The sequence below is a fragment of the Rhopilema esculentum genome, chromosome 21, assembly GCF_057945365.1.
Source record: "Rhopilema esculentum isolate cy_ngs chromosome 21, ASM5794536v1, whole genome shotgun sequence".
Lineage (NCBI taxonomy): Eukaryota > Metazoa > Cnidaria > Scyphozoa > Rhizostomeae > Rhizostomatidae > Rhopilema > Rhopilema esculentum.
This window is the reverse complement of record NC_142835.1, coordinates 6,482,959-6,499,297: the sequence shown is the minus strand read 5'-3', so window position 1 is coordinate 6,499,297 and position 16,339 is coordinate 6,482,959. Positions and strand designations below refer to the sequence as shown.

At 38.8% G+C, this 16,339-nt stretch overlaps 1 protein-coding gene across 1 annotated transcript; it reads right to left on the bottom strand.

Annotated features, from left to right (window-relative positions):
* Positions 1-35: 35 nt before the first annotated feature.
* Positions 36-16,154, bottom strand: LOC135684296 (filamin-A). The gene is made up of 6 exons (XM_065199804.2): positions 15,484-16,154; positions 8,612-10,213; positions 7,500-8,351; positions 5,784-6,044; positions 4,308-4,628; positions 36-1,249 (listed from the first exon to the last, which is right to left on the bottom strand). Exons 1-6 carry the CDS (start codon positions 15,782-15,784, stop codon positions 915-917), a joined length of 3,672 nt encoding a protein of 1,223 aa, XP_065055876.2. The 5' UTR covers positions 15,785-16,154; the 3' UTR covers positions 36-914.
* Between the last annotated feature and the right edge of the window lie 185 nt (positions 16,155-16,339).

Genomic DNA, 16,339 nt, shown 5'->3' with positions numbered 1-16,339 from the left:
CAAAGTAAGACGCATAAAACATAGGAAAGAAATCATTTCAAAACAGCCACAGTCTTCATAAGCCATTTACGTCCAATATTCTTAAAAACAACAATACATGTGAAATTTTACCTTACTTATGTAATAAATTTCACTAACAATGCAGACAATGAACATAAATAAACATAGAAAGTGACCGAGAGTTAACGAAATTGTTCTTACATGATTTTCTACCAGCTGAATATAAGTTATTAAAAGTTATATTTCAAATGTGTTTATTTCCCTTTTAGTTTCAGAAACTCAGACACATTAGTATATGTTTATGTCTGAACATCTCAAAATGATTAATAAAACCAATACTGCAATATACAAACGCATGATGTTATCATAAATCAACGCAGAGGTAAACTGACTATTAAAACTTTGTGTTCTCTATTTTGCATTATTACAAATAAAATCAAAAGAAACATCAAAGAAATACTAATAATTTTGCTGGGAACCAAAGAATATGTTTCTCATTTTCTAGTAGGCAGTGGACCACTGATATGAAATCATTTAACATCACCAAATTGCCTTGCAATTTTATAATCGGTGTCAGTTGCTAAAGAACAATGTGGTCAATTGGATCTACCTTTAAATATTTCTAAATGCAAACCAAAACATAACAGATACACTTAACGATTCATCTAAAACAGGTGTAGATTTCGAGCATCCAAACTTCAAATTATTACTGAGAAGGAAAATAAAACATGAAGGCAAAACAAAACCAAAAACATTATCAAAATAGCCGAGTACTTTATTTAGCCCATAATATGTTTCAGATAGGGCATTGCTAATATGCATAACAAAGTAGTAGTTAGTTATCTAAAATATTATGTAAATCGTTTACAGTATCAAAAATTATTTTAGTGTATAATAATCGCAAAGCATTTCAATTAAACCCGTTTATCCTCGTACCCATTGACCTGTTGTCCATCTGTCCTCCCAAACAGACTAGCCCCGTTGTCATCCAGCATCTTAGCCAGCTGCTGCTTATTTTCTGCAACATAAACTTGATACGGACTTCCCTCGGCATGCTCATCCGACCACATTACATTGACCGTATACTGACCTGGTTCCGTAGGATGGTACATGACACCAATTGTACGATCTTTGGCACTTTCTCGGTACATTTGGACTTTGAATGCCCCCTTTGGTCCATGAATACGAACCTTTAGTGTGCCAGGTCCAGCTCCTCTCGTTTCGACGGTGAATTTTCCTTCGTATTCACCTGTCAAGACAATCACTATGATGCTACGAAGTCATACGCAGTTAACCCCCTGATAGCAGCTGGACAAAAGAGCTGCAGTTATGGAAGTATCTAAGTCATAATTTTGACAAAATGCGTTGTGTTACAAATACAAAAGCATCTGTATGAAATGCATAGGATAAAAAATTGAGGGAGACATTGCTGACAGGGATAGTAGTCAGGGCTGAAGAATATTCTGTGCTGAGAATATTGATATAAATTAATAGCCGGAAAAGGAGGGAATCTGGCAGGACCTTTTCAATGCATTTTCGCCCAAAAACTATCGCAAAAATTCCAATGCGGTTACAGTGTTTCGGTAAAAACCCAACAAATTATTCAAAAACATCAGTGCAAGTCTAAAAAGCTACGATGGTCTCTGGACACTCCCATAAAACAGCCAACACTATAGATGTCACGACTGCATTGAATTGACTGCACTGTCAGTTTAATTTAAAGTGCCACTGAATTGAAAAAATCAAAAAAATTTTTATTGATGTTCTAAGTCAAGTCAGTGCTCCTGAATCCGATGGTGAAGTTCATTTTTCGTAATTGTGAAGTGTTTTGAAGCTACAACGCTTCAAAGTTGCGATTTTCAAGACTTTTTGTGCGAAAATTTGTGCGCGGTCTGTGAGGAATTTCAGGAATGTGTGACGCATTAACGTTTATAAGTCGCGGAAGTGATGCGGGCTTCAGTACTGAAAGCTGTATTTCGAGTGCGATAAAAAACCCAAAAAAACGTGAAGTGGATGAAAATAGTGCGATACTTGTGCTCTAAATATCACTAGCTATCTAACTACAAGACATGTGCAAGGTATTTTCTTGCGAAAATTTCGAGCCGATACGAAATAAGCAAACTTTTTGCGTGCAGTTTTTACCAAGACTTCATCCCGATCATTTACCTTTTGTGAATAATTGAGCGTGTCGAATAAGAATGCTCTTACAAACAGCTTTACAAATTATGAATAAAAGTGAGCAAATTGATCAAGGGAAAAAGTTGTTCTATTAAAGAACCAAACAAATTGCACATTTTTCGGCGCTTTTCCCACTTTCCAACTTGCGTTGCCACTGTCAAAGCATCAGTTATCGCCAGGGCCGTCAAGATGGGATAAATTGCCCCGTGGTCAGGGGGCCTCAAAAAGTAGAGAAGTTCATTTTAAATGGAATTGATTAAAAGTAACAAAATTATGCCTTTAAAAGTAAAACTTTTTTAAACGTTTGCATGAAAAAGAATCAATTTAGGCTAATCTAGAATTCGTGGTTGCAAATATCGCCTATCCGTTTTGGCTTCCAGAATGTCTTGGCGTCCCTGGTTATAGCAGTAGTGTTAGAACACAGGGTTCCCATTCATTGCAGGACATCACATGACAATTGCATCATTGCGCTGCAATTGTCATGTGATGTCCTGCAATGAATGGGAACCCTGTGTTCTAACAGTAGCATCATTGTTAGCATCATTGTCATGGTATCGTGATCCAAAATGAAAATTATGAAAAAAACTTGCTTTATCTGGAACCTTGTTCTCCAGCCTATAAGTAGCACGGTGGGATTTTTCAGGGTCAATTCATATCCTATCTTTTTCAGCGTATCAAACTGCTTATCTCTACAAAGTTCCATGCCGATATCGCGATCTAAAAGTTAAATTATGACAATGACTGCTTAGAGGTCTAGGACCTGGTATCCCAGTCTATAAATAGCATAAGGGGTATTTTTCAGCCTCTATTCAGACCCTATCTTTTTCGGCGTATCAAACTGCCTATTACTGCCAAGTTCCTTGCTGGTATCACGATCTAATGGCTAAATTCTGTCAATTACTGCTTAGAGGTCTAGGACCTGGTACCCCAGTCTATAAATAGCACAAAGGATATTTTTCAGCGTCCATTCAGACCCTATCTTTTTCGGTGTATCAAACTGCCTATTACTACCAAGTTCCATGCTGGTATCGCGATCTAATGGCTAAATTATGTCAATTACTGCTTAGAGGTTTGGAACCTAGTACCCCACTCTATAAATAGCACAAGGGGGATTTTTTCAGGGTCAATTCATATCCTATCTTTTTCAGCGTATCAAACTGCCTATTACTACCAAGTTCCATGCTGGTATCGCGATCTAATGGCTAAATTATGTCAATTACTGCTTAGAGGTTTGGAACCTAGTACCCCACTCTATAAATAGCACAAGGGGGATTTTTCAGGGTCAATTCATATCCTATCTTTTTCAGCGTATCAAACTGCCTATTACTACCACGTTCCATGTTGGTTTCGCGATATAATGGCTAAATTATGTCAATTACTGCTTAGAGGTTTGGAACCTAGTACCCCAGTCTATAAATAGCACAAGGGTATATTTGTCAGCGTCTATTCACACCCTATCTTTTTCGGCGTATTAAACTGCCTATCTCTATCAAGTTTCATGCTTGTGTCATGTTTTACACAATTTGTATCGTTTTATCTTCTTACAGCCCTCACTATGGCTGAAATGACTATATAAATCTGAATGCGTCACTCGCCCCAGCCTCTTTTCGCACGACCTACTCGCAAAAGAACCCCAGAAACCCCTATTTGTGGGCCCCAAATTAAAAAACTAAACTTTTTTCCGAAATCAGCGATGATAGGTCTACCAGAATCAACAATAAAAAAAATTTCATTTTTTTCAGTTCAGTGGCACTTTAAGGGTGTGTCTTGGGACGTCGCTGGGTGGGGCTCGTATAATCCTCCCCAAAGTGAGCTGCATTCTCTCGCCACTTGCTGCCATCTAACGCGGATTTACAGGAGGTTGAGGAGATCCAAAACAGAGGAATTCATTTAGCTTCCAAGGAACGTTTTGACTGGATTGGCTCACTGCCCAGAGAAAGGATGAGCATTTTTCTGGATCTTGGCGATAGGGTATATGGGAATGATAAAGATGAAGTTTGATAGGAAAGGAGAAGTCTTACTTTTTGTTTGTGTAGTAATGACAACAATGTTAGCGCAACAATAATAATAATGTTGCTTGGACAATAGAAAAAGAGAACAATATTGATAAGAATTATTGAGAAACTTACTAAGAAGCCCGCTTTTCAGGCCAGGTCCATGAACTTTCACTTTGCCAACATCCGGTGCTTGCATTATTCGTACCATAAACGGACTTCCAGGCACTGGTTTGCCATCCCATTCTAAATGTACACTATGCACACCAGGCTCTTTAGCATTTAAATCGATAGTAAACGTCCCATCTTCATTGTCTGATATCAAAACGTGAGTATCTTTCCCGTTCGGAGATTTGCAGTTGCATGCAAGTTTTCCTTCGCCTGCCTTCCTGCTGTCTAGCGTAAACATTACTGGCTGGCCTGCAGTTCCTTCTTTCAGTCCAGCTCCAGAGAGAACTACGAATATATTTTCTAACTTAAGAAAAAGCGACGTCTCACGTCCTTAGCTGCATCGGATATTTTGCATATGGCAAAGAAACAAAAGAGTTCTTTCCGCATTGCAACGATTTAAAATGGGATGTACTTTGCTTATTCATGCTCTGGAAAAAGCTAACAAAGGCCGACGAATTCTGGCATTGTTACCTAAATCGTACTTAATTGGATTCACATACTTGCTGTGATATCCCCATTTAACCAAGCTTACAGAGGCCTTATCTATCAATACAAAATACAGATACAAGTAAAATCCATGCAATGTTGTTATTTAGGCCCTTTTTATGCGAAATGTATCACAAGGAAGTCACTTCCATTAAAGTGGCCTCGTTATCAATCGGTATCCAAATCGTGTTGGGTTTAGTCCTCTACATGGTATTGTTTCATTTTATATTGATTAGCATATTTATACAGGTCACGTCGAACCTGAATCGAAACGTTCATCAACACGATATGGAATGAAACAGAAGGATTTCAATGACTGAATCTGCCATGGTTTGAAAAGGAGGCCACTTAGGATACAAAAGGCAGTCTCATTTTAGATCTGCTATTTTAGATAGAAGAAAACAGTCAGCCAAGAAGGTTTAAAGTACTTTTAAAATAAGGTCAGAAACATCGGGTAGGGTTGTGAAAGATCTTCATATCGTAGTATTACGGTGGTGTTTTCACCTCAATTTTTTAAAAGTACGGATCTTACTGTTACAAAAGGATAGGTCCTAGACCCTCCCTTATATTGTCTCTAAATATTGTCTTTTAATAATATCGGCATGTTGCATTGATAAATAGACCAGTCATCGTGTTCTCTAGCCCCACCTGCCATGGGATAGTATTGTATGAAATATTTGTAAGCATATTTTATATGAAACAATTACAATACCAAGACTGTGAAGGCTTCAGAACAGCAACCTTATTTATCCACCCTTAAAGGCAATCGACAGATACTTGAGTGGCTTAAGCCATCCGTCAGTCAACAATTAACCAATGAGTGGCTAAGTTTGATTGACAGATGACTTAAGCCACTAAGTGATCAGTCTATTGCTTTTTAATCTGGTTTTAATCTGCATGTTTGTAGCTAGTTAGTTTGTAGCTATCATTAAATGAAAATGGAATACAACTTACCAACTTCTTCCGGGTGTGCTCGGTTGAATCCAGTTACCATAAAAGGACTCCCAGGAATATGTACGTCATCGTACTTAATGGCAAACTCATAGGAGCCTGTGCTCGGTACTGAGTACGTTACTTCATATGCGTTATCTCCAATGGACCTCACTGCTACAGGTGACAATACATTGGTCCCTTGACCAACAACAACAGCAGTTAGCTCGCCTTTCCCTGCTCGTGTACAATCAACAAGAACCTTTGAAATCTCGTTTACAGGAGCTAAGGAGAAAAAGAAACATTGTTGCCCATATGGAACAAATCACAAACAGAATACCTCTGCTCTAAAAGACAAATAATTCAAAATACGGGCACAGAACATTTAAAATAAGCGAAAATAAGGCCTAATGTCATATTCTAAGCTCCTCCTCTGTTTCTTTTAGAACTATATACCATGTATGGATATATAAAATTCAAAAATCGTAAGATCCAATAATTAAAAAGCGCCTTGTTTGATAAAGCTACAAGTCATCGTGAGCTATGATCAGACCCCGACATTAGAAGGAGAAAATATCTGCAAAGTTGATTGGGCAAAATATTTTTTTATTACGTGAAACAAAATAGCCACGATGCCGACGCAATGCCACATTATTCATAAAGAAGCTGTAGGCCCCGAAACTGGATTGCTAGAGAAACGGGCTGACATTTGTGGTAACACAATAGTTCAAACAAAAGTTAAAAGTTTGCTTCATATTTTAAAATAAGCCCGCAGTCAGACCTCTGTCCTTAACCTTATAACTCTTCCACTACCCGATTTTTAGCTTTCTCTCATCGTTACTTTTTAAACAACCATTGTTAATATTCGAACTATGATCCAGTCGATGTGTAAAGAAATTCTTCAACTAATCTGTGCTCCATCAACTGCGTGAAAATACAAGTTTAACTGGCTATGTAACTTTTGTACAAGACATGGCAGTGACATTTCACCACCTTCGCGACAAATGCTAGGAGACCGAGAACTCTATCGTTTGAAGAAAGTGATCTTTGAAAACATATTAAATAATTAAAAAAAGAGGTGGTTTCATTTAAGCATATAATTCAATAGAAAGAATAAAGTAACCTGCTCTGTACGATATTAAACTGGGATATTTACGAGGTAATAGTTCTCACACTGGCTGTTTACATTTCAGTTTACAACATAAAGCAGTTAACAGAAATTACCGACAAAAAGCAGCGTTCACTTGCGAACAATTCTTTTTATGACTTTTGTTTAAGCTGTTACGTCTAACTGATGAGGCGTAGATCTGAACTTTCGAAAAAACTCATTTTGTTACATTTTCATCAAGTAAGGGTCTGACATGAAATAAGAATATGCAGTTGTAAATATCAAAATGATTTTGTAATTTTAGTTTCGAAAGGACCAGTACATACTATTTCAATGGGCTTGCAATGCAAGCTTTTGCCAGATTTAGCATAATCTTGGAATTAGCATAATCTTTGAAAAATATCTCGATTTTAATAATTGTACGGTACATTCCTTTCTATTCTTTTAGAAATCTGTTCTCTTTAGCAAATAATAGCAAGGAAATAGTTCACTGCTTTTTTTACCCATTCTATATCTTTGAGAAATGACGCCTTTTAGCATTTAAGCTTGATCTAGCAATAGATGTTTTCTTAGTTAAGGTCGCTGGTTCAAAATTGAAAAGGAATGACTAGTAGATAAAATGCTTTGCCTACCTTGATGCAATCCATCTCCACTTGCAACGATTCTCGATGCATCACTGGCTTCAAGTACTTCTATCATGTATGGACATCCTTCTAGTGGGGCCCCTGCGAAGCACACATTTACCTCATGCATCCCAGGCTGCTTTGGGGTGAAATGTATTCGCTTGGCGCGTTGACCGTTGTCAATTATCATTACTGGTAGCTCTACACCACAAGGGCTTTTAACAGTGCATGCTACATCCCCATGCCCTGCTTCTTCGTCAAAGTCTATGCTCAATGAGTACTCTGAAGCTACTTTAATCGGCTTGATATCAACAGTGTGGAAACGACATTTTTTGGGATTTCCAACCTTGACTGTGAAGGGACTGCCTCGTACTGGAACTCCGTTGAAATCAAGGTAAACATCCAATGGTTCAAGGGTATCTGGATAATACTGCCCGCAATAGCTATTCTCATCTAATTTGTCTAGTTCAATGGGGATGGTCTCGTTTCCGCATTGGGCGTACCCGTGGACTTTACCTGGTCCTGCACCGATCGTGGTGACTTCAAAGCATGCGGCTTCGTTGAGTCGTGCCTGATACAATCCTTCTCCATGAGCCACGCATTTACCAGGGTCATTAACGAGCACAGTGAACGGACAACCATAGACTTTCCGGCCGTTCCACAAGATGTCCGTATGATACACGCCAACTGTAGGGGGTTCGAAAGTTATGCTAACAGAGCCATCGTCATTCTGTATAATTGTAGTTGGGGTGTCTGAATAATGAGGTCCGGACGTTGTTGCTGTGATTGTTCCTGGTCCGGAACGAGACACGTCTATCGTCATAAGCACTGGTTCATTCGGAGCGACACAAATCTCTTTCCCTGCAAATAGATTATCTTAAAAAACCTGTCCGTTTAACATCAAAACAGCCACATCAAAGAGGTTTGACCATCAGCTAGAATAAAAATGCTGTTTCTAGTACTTTTTGGGAAACCAGATACATCAATACTATATAAGGCTCTCTTTAATATGTTCCTAAAAATTAAAACGAACACGATTCCAAATATTTTGGGGCAATAAACCGAAGCTAACATGGGTTGCAAAGCAGTGTAAAAATTATCACTAATAAGTGGAAACTCACCATCCTTTTGTTGAGAAGAACTGACAACGACACTGCCAGCGTCGACAACTTTTGCCACGTAAGGACAACCAGGTAGATTTTCACCATTAATATTGATGAAAAGTCCATGAAGTCCTGTTGCTTTGGGTGTGTATCTTATCATATATATGCCTTCTCCTTGACTAATTACAGTGGCAGGAGACTCTTCCATTGTGGGAGAAACAGTATACGCATGGAGTTGAGCACTGTCAAGCCCAGTTTCAAGCTTTATCTCAGCCGGTTCATTGATAAACACTTCGCCAAGTCCGGAACCAGAAACAGTTACTCTTGTCAAATCTTGCACGATCTTTATGCTGATCGGACTACGATCGAGATGCTCTCCCTTGTATGTCAGGTCGATTGTGTACAAGCCAGGGGTGTCTAAAGGATATTTGCAGACAACAAGTCGACTGTTCATTTGTTCCTTATTCAATGGCATGATTCTGTCCTCTTCCCCCGCATTCAGACCTGGCCCAGTTACGATAACTTGAAGATCATTGTCATCAAAGTCCTCTTCACATCGGATATAAAACTCATTGTTCTCATCCATTTGGGGATCGGTAAGGCCAGTGCCAGATATTGAGAACATGTCTGCCGTCACAACTTTTTCTGGTTCTGGGGCAGTTTCAGTATCAGCTGCAGCCTCAACTCGAACCACCTCCTCAACTTGAACCATTTCCTCAACTTGAGCCACTTCTTCGACTTGAACCACTTCCTCAACTTGCACCTGTTCTTCCAAGTTTTTGAAGATATCTTCTTGATCAGGTGAGGTCTCCTCCTTAGCAATTTCTAAAATAACCATGGGTTCTTCCTCAGTCTCTTCGATTATACTCACAATGCGAGTGGTTTCCACCGGCTTTTCAACAGAAACGGCAACATCTCTGAATTGCATCAGATAGGCCATTACAGCTATCTCGGGAATTTCAGGTTTGATGAGATCTTCGGGCGTAAACAATTTCTTTACACCAAATTCTTCTTCGGCTTTACTCATTCCAAGCGTTGCATTTTCAAGGCTGTTATCTGGGTTCAGGTTTTTGTAGTTTGGTATTGTCCCTGGCTTGATACTCTCCACAAGGGTGCACAATTTGATGCCATCGTTCCAATCAGTGTTGAAATTACTGAACGTGATATCGTGTGACCATGATGCGACAAGCTCCTTCGCATACTCTTGCCCAATCGCGTCGTCCTGAATGAAATATGAAAGATATGCAATCATACTTTGTTCGTCGATGCTTGGGTCTGCCATTTGCTCTGCAGTCAATAGCATAGGTATTCCCAGCTTCTCTTTTGCCAAATTCAGCCCGAGTCCGCAATTCTCGACCTTATCCTGGGGCTGCAGACTGGGGTACTGGGGACACGTTCCAGGTTTCACTGACTCTATTAAGGCACAGAGCGCGATTCCAGTGTTCCAGTCTCTTGTGAGGTTGGTAATTGCTTGTGTGGGTATCACATTTTGTGCCCAAAGGAGAACCAGCTTCTTGACCGGAATCTTGATCGTCATAACTCCAATCTGGTAATGCAGAATCATGCGCCAAATCAAGCCAAGAATGAGCTTGAGGCTTCCATTCACGATATGTTCACTGTCTGCAAAGTTAAAGAAAAGGCTTTTTTAAAAGTTTAACACACACCGCACAATTGATAGCAAAGACCGTCTCTATACCAGGGGGTATCTGATGGTGTAACGTGGCTTACTCTGGGTAAAAGGGCCCAAATGGGTACTAAGGGGTATCTGATGGTGTAACTTGGCTTACTCTGGCTGAAAGGGGGTATCTAGTCACTCCTTAAATGTCACAAGTCAGCTTTCCTTATAAAAACTCGGATGCCTTTGATTTCATTTACTCTTCTAGCAGTAAGGAGAATGAAAGAAGAGCGAGACATGTGTTCATTTCACTCAACACTCTTTTAAAAAAGACAAAAAATGCTTGATTAAGTAAACTTTATATCTACTGACCAAAAAACGATGTTCGTAATGCACATTAAGATAACGGCAGAAACCAAAGAAACAAAGAACTTAAAAATAGCTAAGTGCTAAGGAATCTCTTTAAAAGTATCATGGCTTTGCTTCTTAAAACGAGAAGGGTGAAGCAATAGTAAACACGATGCTTTTCAAGGGCTACAAGAAGAATTAAAGATTCTCTATCTGCAGAAATTTTTGAACCTTAACAGCGGGGGTACTATACTTTTTTCCTATGATATAAAAAGCCCCACAAAGACAAGATTATATGTAAAGTTCGTTCTAAAAATTGTAACAGCTGTGAAATATTTCCTAAACGTGTGAAACCAGGCAGAGAAAATCCCCCGTGTACCTCAACATCTGCGTAGAATACAAAACATTGTATTTTCATTATGAATGGCAGAAGAAACACAACTCAAACCTAACCTGAACTAAACCCCAGTCTATCAACCTTGGAAGATGTCTGAATTTCTTGAGAGGTTATCACTTATGCAGTTATCCAGTGGCCTATGTATTCTCCTGGTGACTTCCCATCCTATTCCCACCCCCCTGTATAGTAACTTCAGATACAAATATCTTCAAACGATTGTGACGTTTCTGTCGTTGTCTTGTAGCAAGCTTGAGGTTTGTTGCATTAACAACAGTGAATAGATAGGTTGGATTTCGCATGATAACGTGAACCACAATTAACAAGTTTAAAATATCAGGTCGACCAGAGGTCTTTGTTGAATTAAAGCACTAGCACTGATTTGTTATTCATGACTCACTTTCCACAGGCAAGATTACTTCATCTTAAGGTGACTTGGAAATAGAGCGTTACCTAGATACAAACAGTGTTAGCGAAATGAGACAGGGTAATAAAAAGATAAATAAATCATATACATAGCATCGCCGAAGAAAACAGGGGGTAAATTGATTCTCAATACACTTCTATCCTTTTATCATATATTTTATATCGTGTCGTCTGCTATGTAGAAAAAATTTCAAAATTGCATCATAACTGAAAATTTGATGTTTTCTTATCGAGTAAATGTAATTTAAAGCCAAGACAAACAAATGGATGAAACACAACTCTTGGATGAATTTGAGTGACCATATTGTGACAAGGGTGGGGGAGGGGAAGAAAATTGCCCTTTTATGCCACCACTTAAACAAACTCGCTGAAAATCATTGATATGCCTTTAAAAACAACCTTGTGGCGTTTTTTTATTTCAACACTATGTCCTTATGACCAATGAAACACTTAACTTGCAACTTCAAGTAAAAGTTTAATATTTTGGTGTTAATTTTTCGAATTGATAGCAGTGGTGGCGCCAGGGGAGGGCTCGGAAGCATCTAGCCCCCCCCCCCCATCGGAGGAAATTTTAGGTTATTGTCGGAGCAAATTTTAGTCATTTTAGCCCCCCTGTCGAAAGCTCCAGCCCCTCTGTTGGAAGATTTCTGGCGCCACCTCTGATTGATAGTGGATTGCCATCATTCAAAAGCAACATAATAGAGTACTCTCCTCCACAGAAGCTATTGTGAAGCAAGAAAGGGAGTGAAAAAAGGTGGAGCTGCGGAGAATAGTACGGGGAAGACGGTCGAGAAGAGAAAAGGGAAAATCTGGCGCACTCTCCTCCTCCCTCTCCCTCGCAGCTCCTCCATTTTTCCTTTTCTTCCGCAGTTCCCTTTATCTATCATTTTTCCCTCCCCATCTCATTCTCAAATAGCCTCTATGGAGGAGAGTGATAATAGAGAAAAAGGATTGTTCACGCTTTACAAATAAAACAAAATCTAGAAACACAAAGGATATCACAGATAATTCATACTTATATCAAATTTTAACATACTTTTACTTAGAGAAAAGAGGCAAGCAGAAGTTGGCGCTTTGAATTAAACAATATGGGACATTCTGACTTATTGGTAAAATATAACAAGGTACTGCAAAAGAGCTTACGAAAAGAAAGAGAAGAAACTGCTCCTTTGAAATGTAAGAAAATTAAATTTTATAAAAACTTCTAATGGACATTAAAAAGAACATGGAAAAATTTCAAGTCTTCTCTTCAGTTACATATTCTTTCGAAATAACTCCTCTCCCCCGAAACCAGAAAAAAATTTGATAAAATGGACTTGAAATTATCTCGATTAGTGATGGTATTCTTGTCACTCAGTTGGAGATCGATTTATCTTCAATATCCTAACGGTAATGAGTCTTGCAATATTCTAAACAAAATAGTAGAGTAACAGCCTCCGTTTCATTAGAAAACGTATGCTTTTTGAGAGTTTAGTGAGGCTGTTTGACTAGAAAGCATCCCCCCCCTCCCCCTCATGATGTAATAGGACTGGAATCTAATCGCTTATTCATGCTAATTCATCATCATCAGGTACCATCTTCTATCAGAAGATTGGCTACCATGACCCTCCAACTATCCAAAAACCTGAGTTTTGGTTTGTTGTCATGGTCATAGATAAAACTAAGGGGCTAATAGTAGAGATGGGCCCCCAGAACCACCTCTACTATGCTTATCTATCATGCTAATTATGCTTATAATAACCTTCCTGTTTGTATATATTGTAATCGCTGTTGAGAATCATTAGTCAGCAGTTTTATTCAGTTCATTACATAGAAATAAACTATTGCTGTCGATATCTATCTACTCAAACCTCATTACAATGAAACATGCTTTGGAAAGGGTAAATCGATGACTGAAGATTTAACACACATGAAATAAATAATATCAAGGTTTATAAATGAAGCATAGCAATGTGGGTCTATGCATCCCTCTTTTCAATTGTATTTAATGGTACTCATTCTTCGTACATAAAAATTCTCAAAACATTTTCTGTGACGTCATAACTTAAGAACACTTTAAATGAGTCATTGAATTCGTGACAACAAACAGAACTGCTCTCCTTGGAAACAAGACAATTTACCGTGACAACCATTCATGTGGATGCCATTGGAGCCAAGGAATTCCTTTGTTTTATAATTCGATTCTGAGAAACAAAACTGTAGTGATAATAAGTCAAATTATATCCATGGAAAAGTGAGGACAACTACACAAAGAGCATTTATGCAACCTTGTGTACATTCACAGCATTTTTGTCCGTGCGTCGCCGAAAGCCGCTTTATAAATTGTATCTTTAAGTGGGCCTATTATAAGCAAGAGCGGCGTCAAAGGGAAGCTGGGGGCTTCAGCTCCCCACTTTTTTGCAAAAAAAAGATTTTTAGGAAGATTAGATGAGAATAAAGGGAAAGAAATAGAAGAAAAGAATAGCATAATAAATCCTTGTATTGCTTAATTTCAAAGGAATAATCCGAAGTCCATTGCAAGAAATTGACTGCAAGAAATTCAAATAAAATCATGGGCATAACATATCGTGAAGCATCTTAGTGCGTTTTTCAAAAATGTTTTTTAGTAAAATAATGCTATCAACTCAAGCCCCTTCCCCACTTTGAATACCCGCTTAAGCGTACCCTTATTTCTCCGGTATTCGTTAACTGTGAAAACTTGTCCCCAATATATGTAACAGCACCAATTTCGTTAATGGCTAACCGCACTATCCGCAAACTGCTCTCAAATTGACGACAAATCCGTATAACCGCGAATCTACAACGGGCCCACATTGAAGAGGGAGGTTGTGAAGTGGAGAGTTAAGGGGCGGGGGTGAAGAGGGGCGGGGTTTGGTGAAAGAGAGCAAAGAGCAACACACAGTCACAAATGGGTTAGCAGCATTTCTTTGTGTTATTCCTTCGATATAAAATAAAACCTAGTCATAACTTTGGGTTTGGATGATCTGGCTTGGGAAATGTTGGACATTGTTGCTTTTGTGTACCTTTTATACACTCGAGCAACTTTTCTAATCACGTAAATATTTGATAGTAAAGTTAGTGCTATCCTTAACAATTATTTGATGCTCAAATACTCTTTGCATCTAATCTCTTGAAACCCTTTGGGGATTTAGACCTCAAACCCCTTTGAATACAACCCTCAAACACTCGGGATCATATAACCTAACAACAACGTGGAATATAACCATAAAGCACCTCTGGGAAATATCTCTCCAACTCCCAGGCACATACCACCCATAAAGTATACCGCTAGTGCGTCACCCCCTTTGGAGATTAATAGATTAATTATATTTCCGTGAGGATTTACTTGAATCACACGAAACATCTAGCAGTAATATCTATAATCCCTCACGTAGAATTTCAGAAAGATGCCTTGTTCCTTTTACGATGCAGAGTGGTGTCAAGAAAAGTCGTCTCAAAATGCGTTCCGAGTTTTCAACTTCGCTGAAAAGATATGCTTGCAAAGAGGTCCAGTGGGAAATAAGAACTCTTCCCATAAATTTTACAAGAGGAAAAGAGTAGCCCCCGGATCCAAAACACTCCCCCATGTGCTGGAGGCAAATTTACGATGGAAAATATTTTTATAGACAGCGGAAGATAAGACCTTAGACACCAAAATTATGTCAGAGCGGAACATGGGAACAGAATGCAAGCAAGAACACACAGAAACAGGAGAAGCTAAAACCCTTAACCCTAAAAACTCGTATTTGCCTGGGTAATTGCCCCCCCCCCATGCATTATTAAGCACAGGTGTTAAAAACAAGTAAGCTTTGAGATTGGCATAAGCATTAGAGGGCCGCTGTGGCTTGAAATTAAATATTGATTTCAAAGACCTAAAGATTTTTATTACCCGGGACTAAAAGCAGTCAGAAGATGGGGATACATTCATAGATATTTTCGATGTCTTTGAGATGGGTGCGGTCATATGTCAACACCACAACTCAGTTATAAATCCGCAAAATTTATAAAGAAATGACAAATATTTACCCATGTGATTCACGAGAAGTCAGACTGCAAAACCTGTCATTAAATTAAGCAAACAGTTTACTATTAGGTAATAAAACATACCAATGCTAAGCAGATTAATGCCATCTTTTTCCATCGCCTTCAAAGCCAGTGTTACATTTTCGATCATTTGAGTCGGCAGCTTTGGTTTCTTGGTGTAACGACCGATCTGCTTCTTCGAAACAACCTCATAGAGATTGATCAATTTTATGCCGTCAGAAAACCCTGTTTCAAACTCAGCTATTTCCATGTCGCGTAGAGATAAATTTTGATTTACCCAGTTCTTGAACACAGCAGATTGCGTTTCAATCCAGTTGTTTTCATCTCCTTTCACCGAAACGTGTCTCCTCGTTGAAGCTGGCATGATTTTCGCTTTTCTGAAGAAACAAGCTCGACGTAATTCCCTCCCAAATTAGCTGTATTGCAAGAACAAACGCCGATCTTTCTCCTTTCTGAAGTTTAAAGTTCACTGTTGTTCAGGTCAGTTCCGCGTGAGCACCAAAACAAACGGGAGATCAGGACAATCTCGGAACTGCAGTTATTCCTTTCGCTGGAAAGTTCGATCTAGATCTAGTTTGCATCCAGTCGATATATTACTGTGAAATATTTCAAGCATGATTGAATGCACACGATCTTCGGGTTGCCATGTTGTTTCACGCTCCGCATTGTTTTGTCAAGAATGAAATAGTTTCCGTATTGTCCTGCATTGTCAAACCAACACGCCTCCAATTGCAAGAAATAGAGATTCAGATCAACAATCTAATCCTTAGTAATTATTCATAAGATGACGCAAGTGCCTTGGAAACGAGGTCAAATTCAGATTATTTCCTTGCAACGGAATAAGATTATTGTATTCTTAAACATTACTTACAGTCCAAGTAGAGTAGTGTATTTTATGTGGATTCTAGTTTCAGCTTCT

Bases quoted from the DNA above. Each gene is read 5' to 3' on its own strand.
- LOC135684296 (XM_065199804.2), bottom strand. From the start codon at position 15,784: ATGCCAGCTTCAACGAGGAGACACGTTTCGGTGAAAGGAGATGAAAAC. The intron at 10,214-15,483 runs GTATGTTTTATT...TTAACTTTGCAG, and splicing joins CATTAATCTGCTTAGCATTG to ACAGTGAACATATCGTGAAT. The intron at 6,045-7,499 runs GTAGGCAAAGCA...TTTTCTCCTTAG, and splicing joins TGGAGATGGATTGCATCAAG to CTCCTGTAAACGAGATTTCA.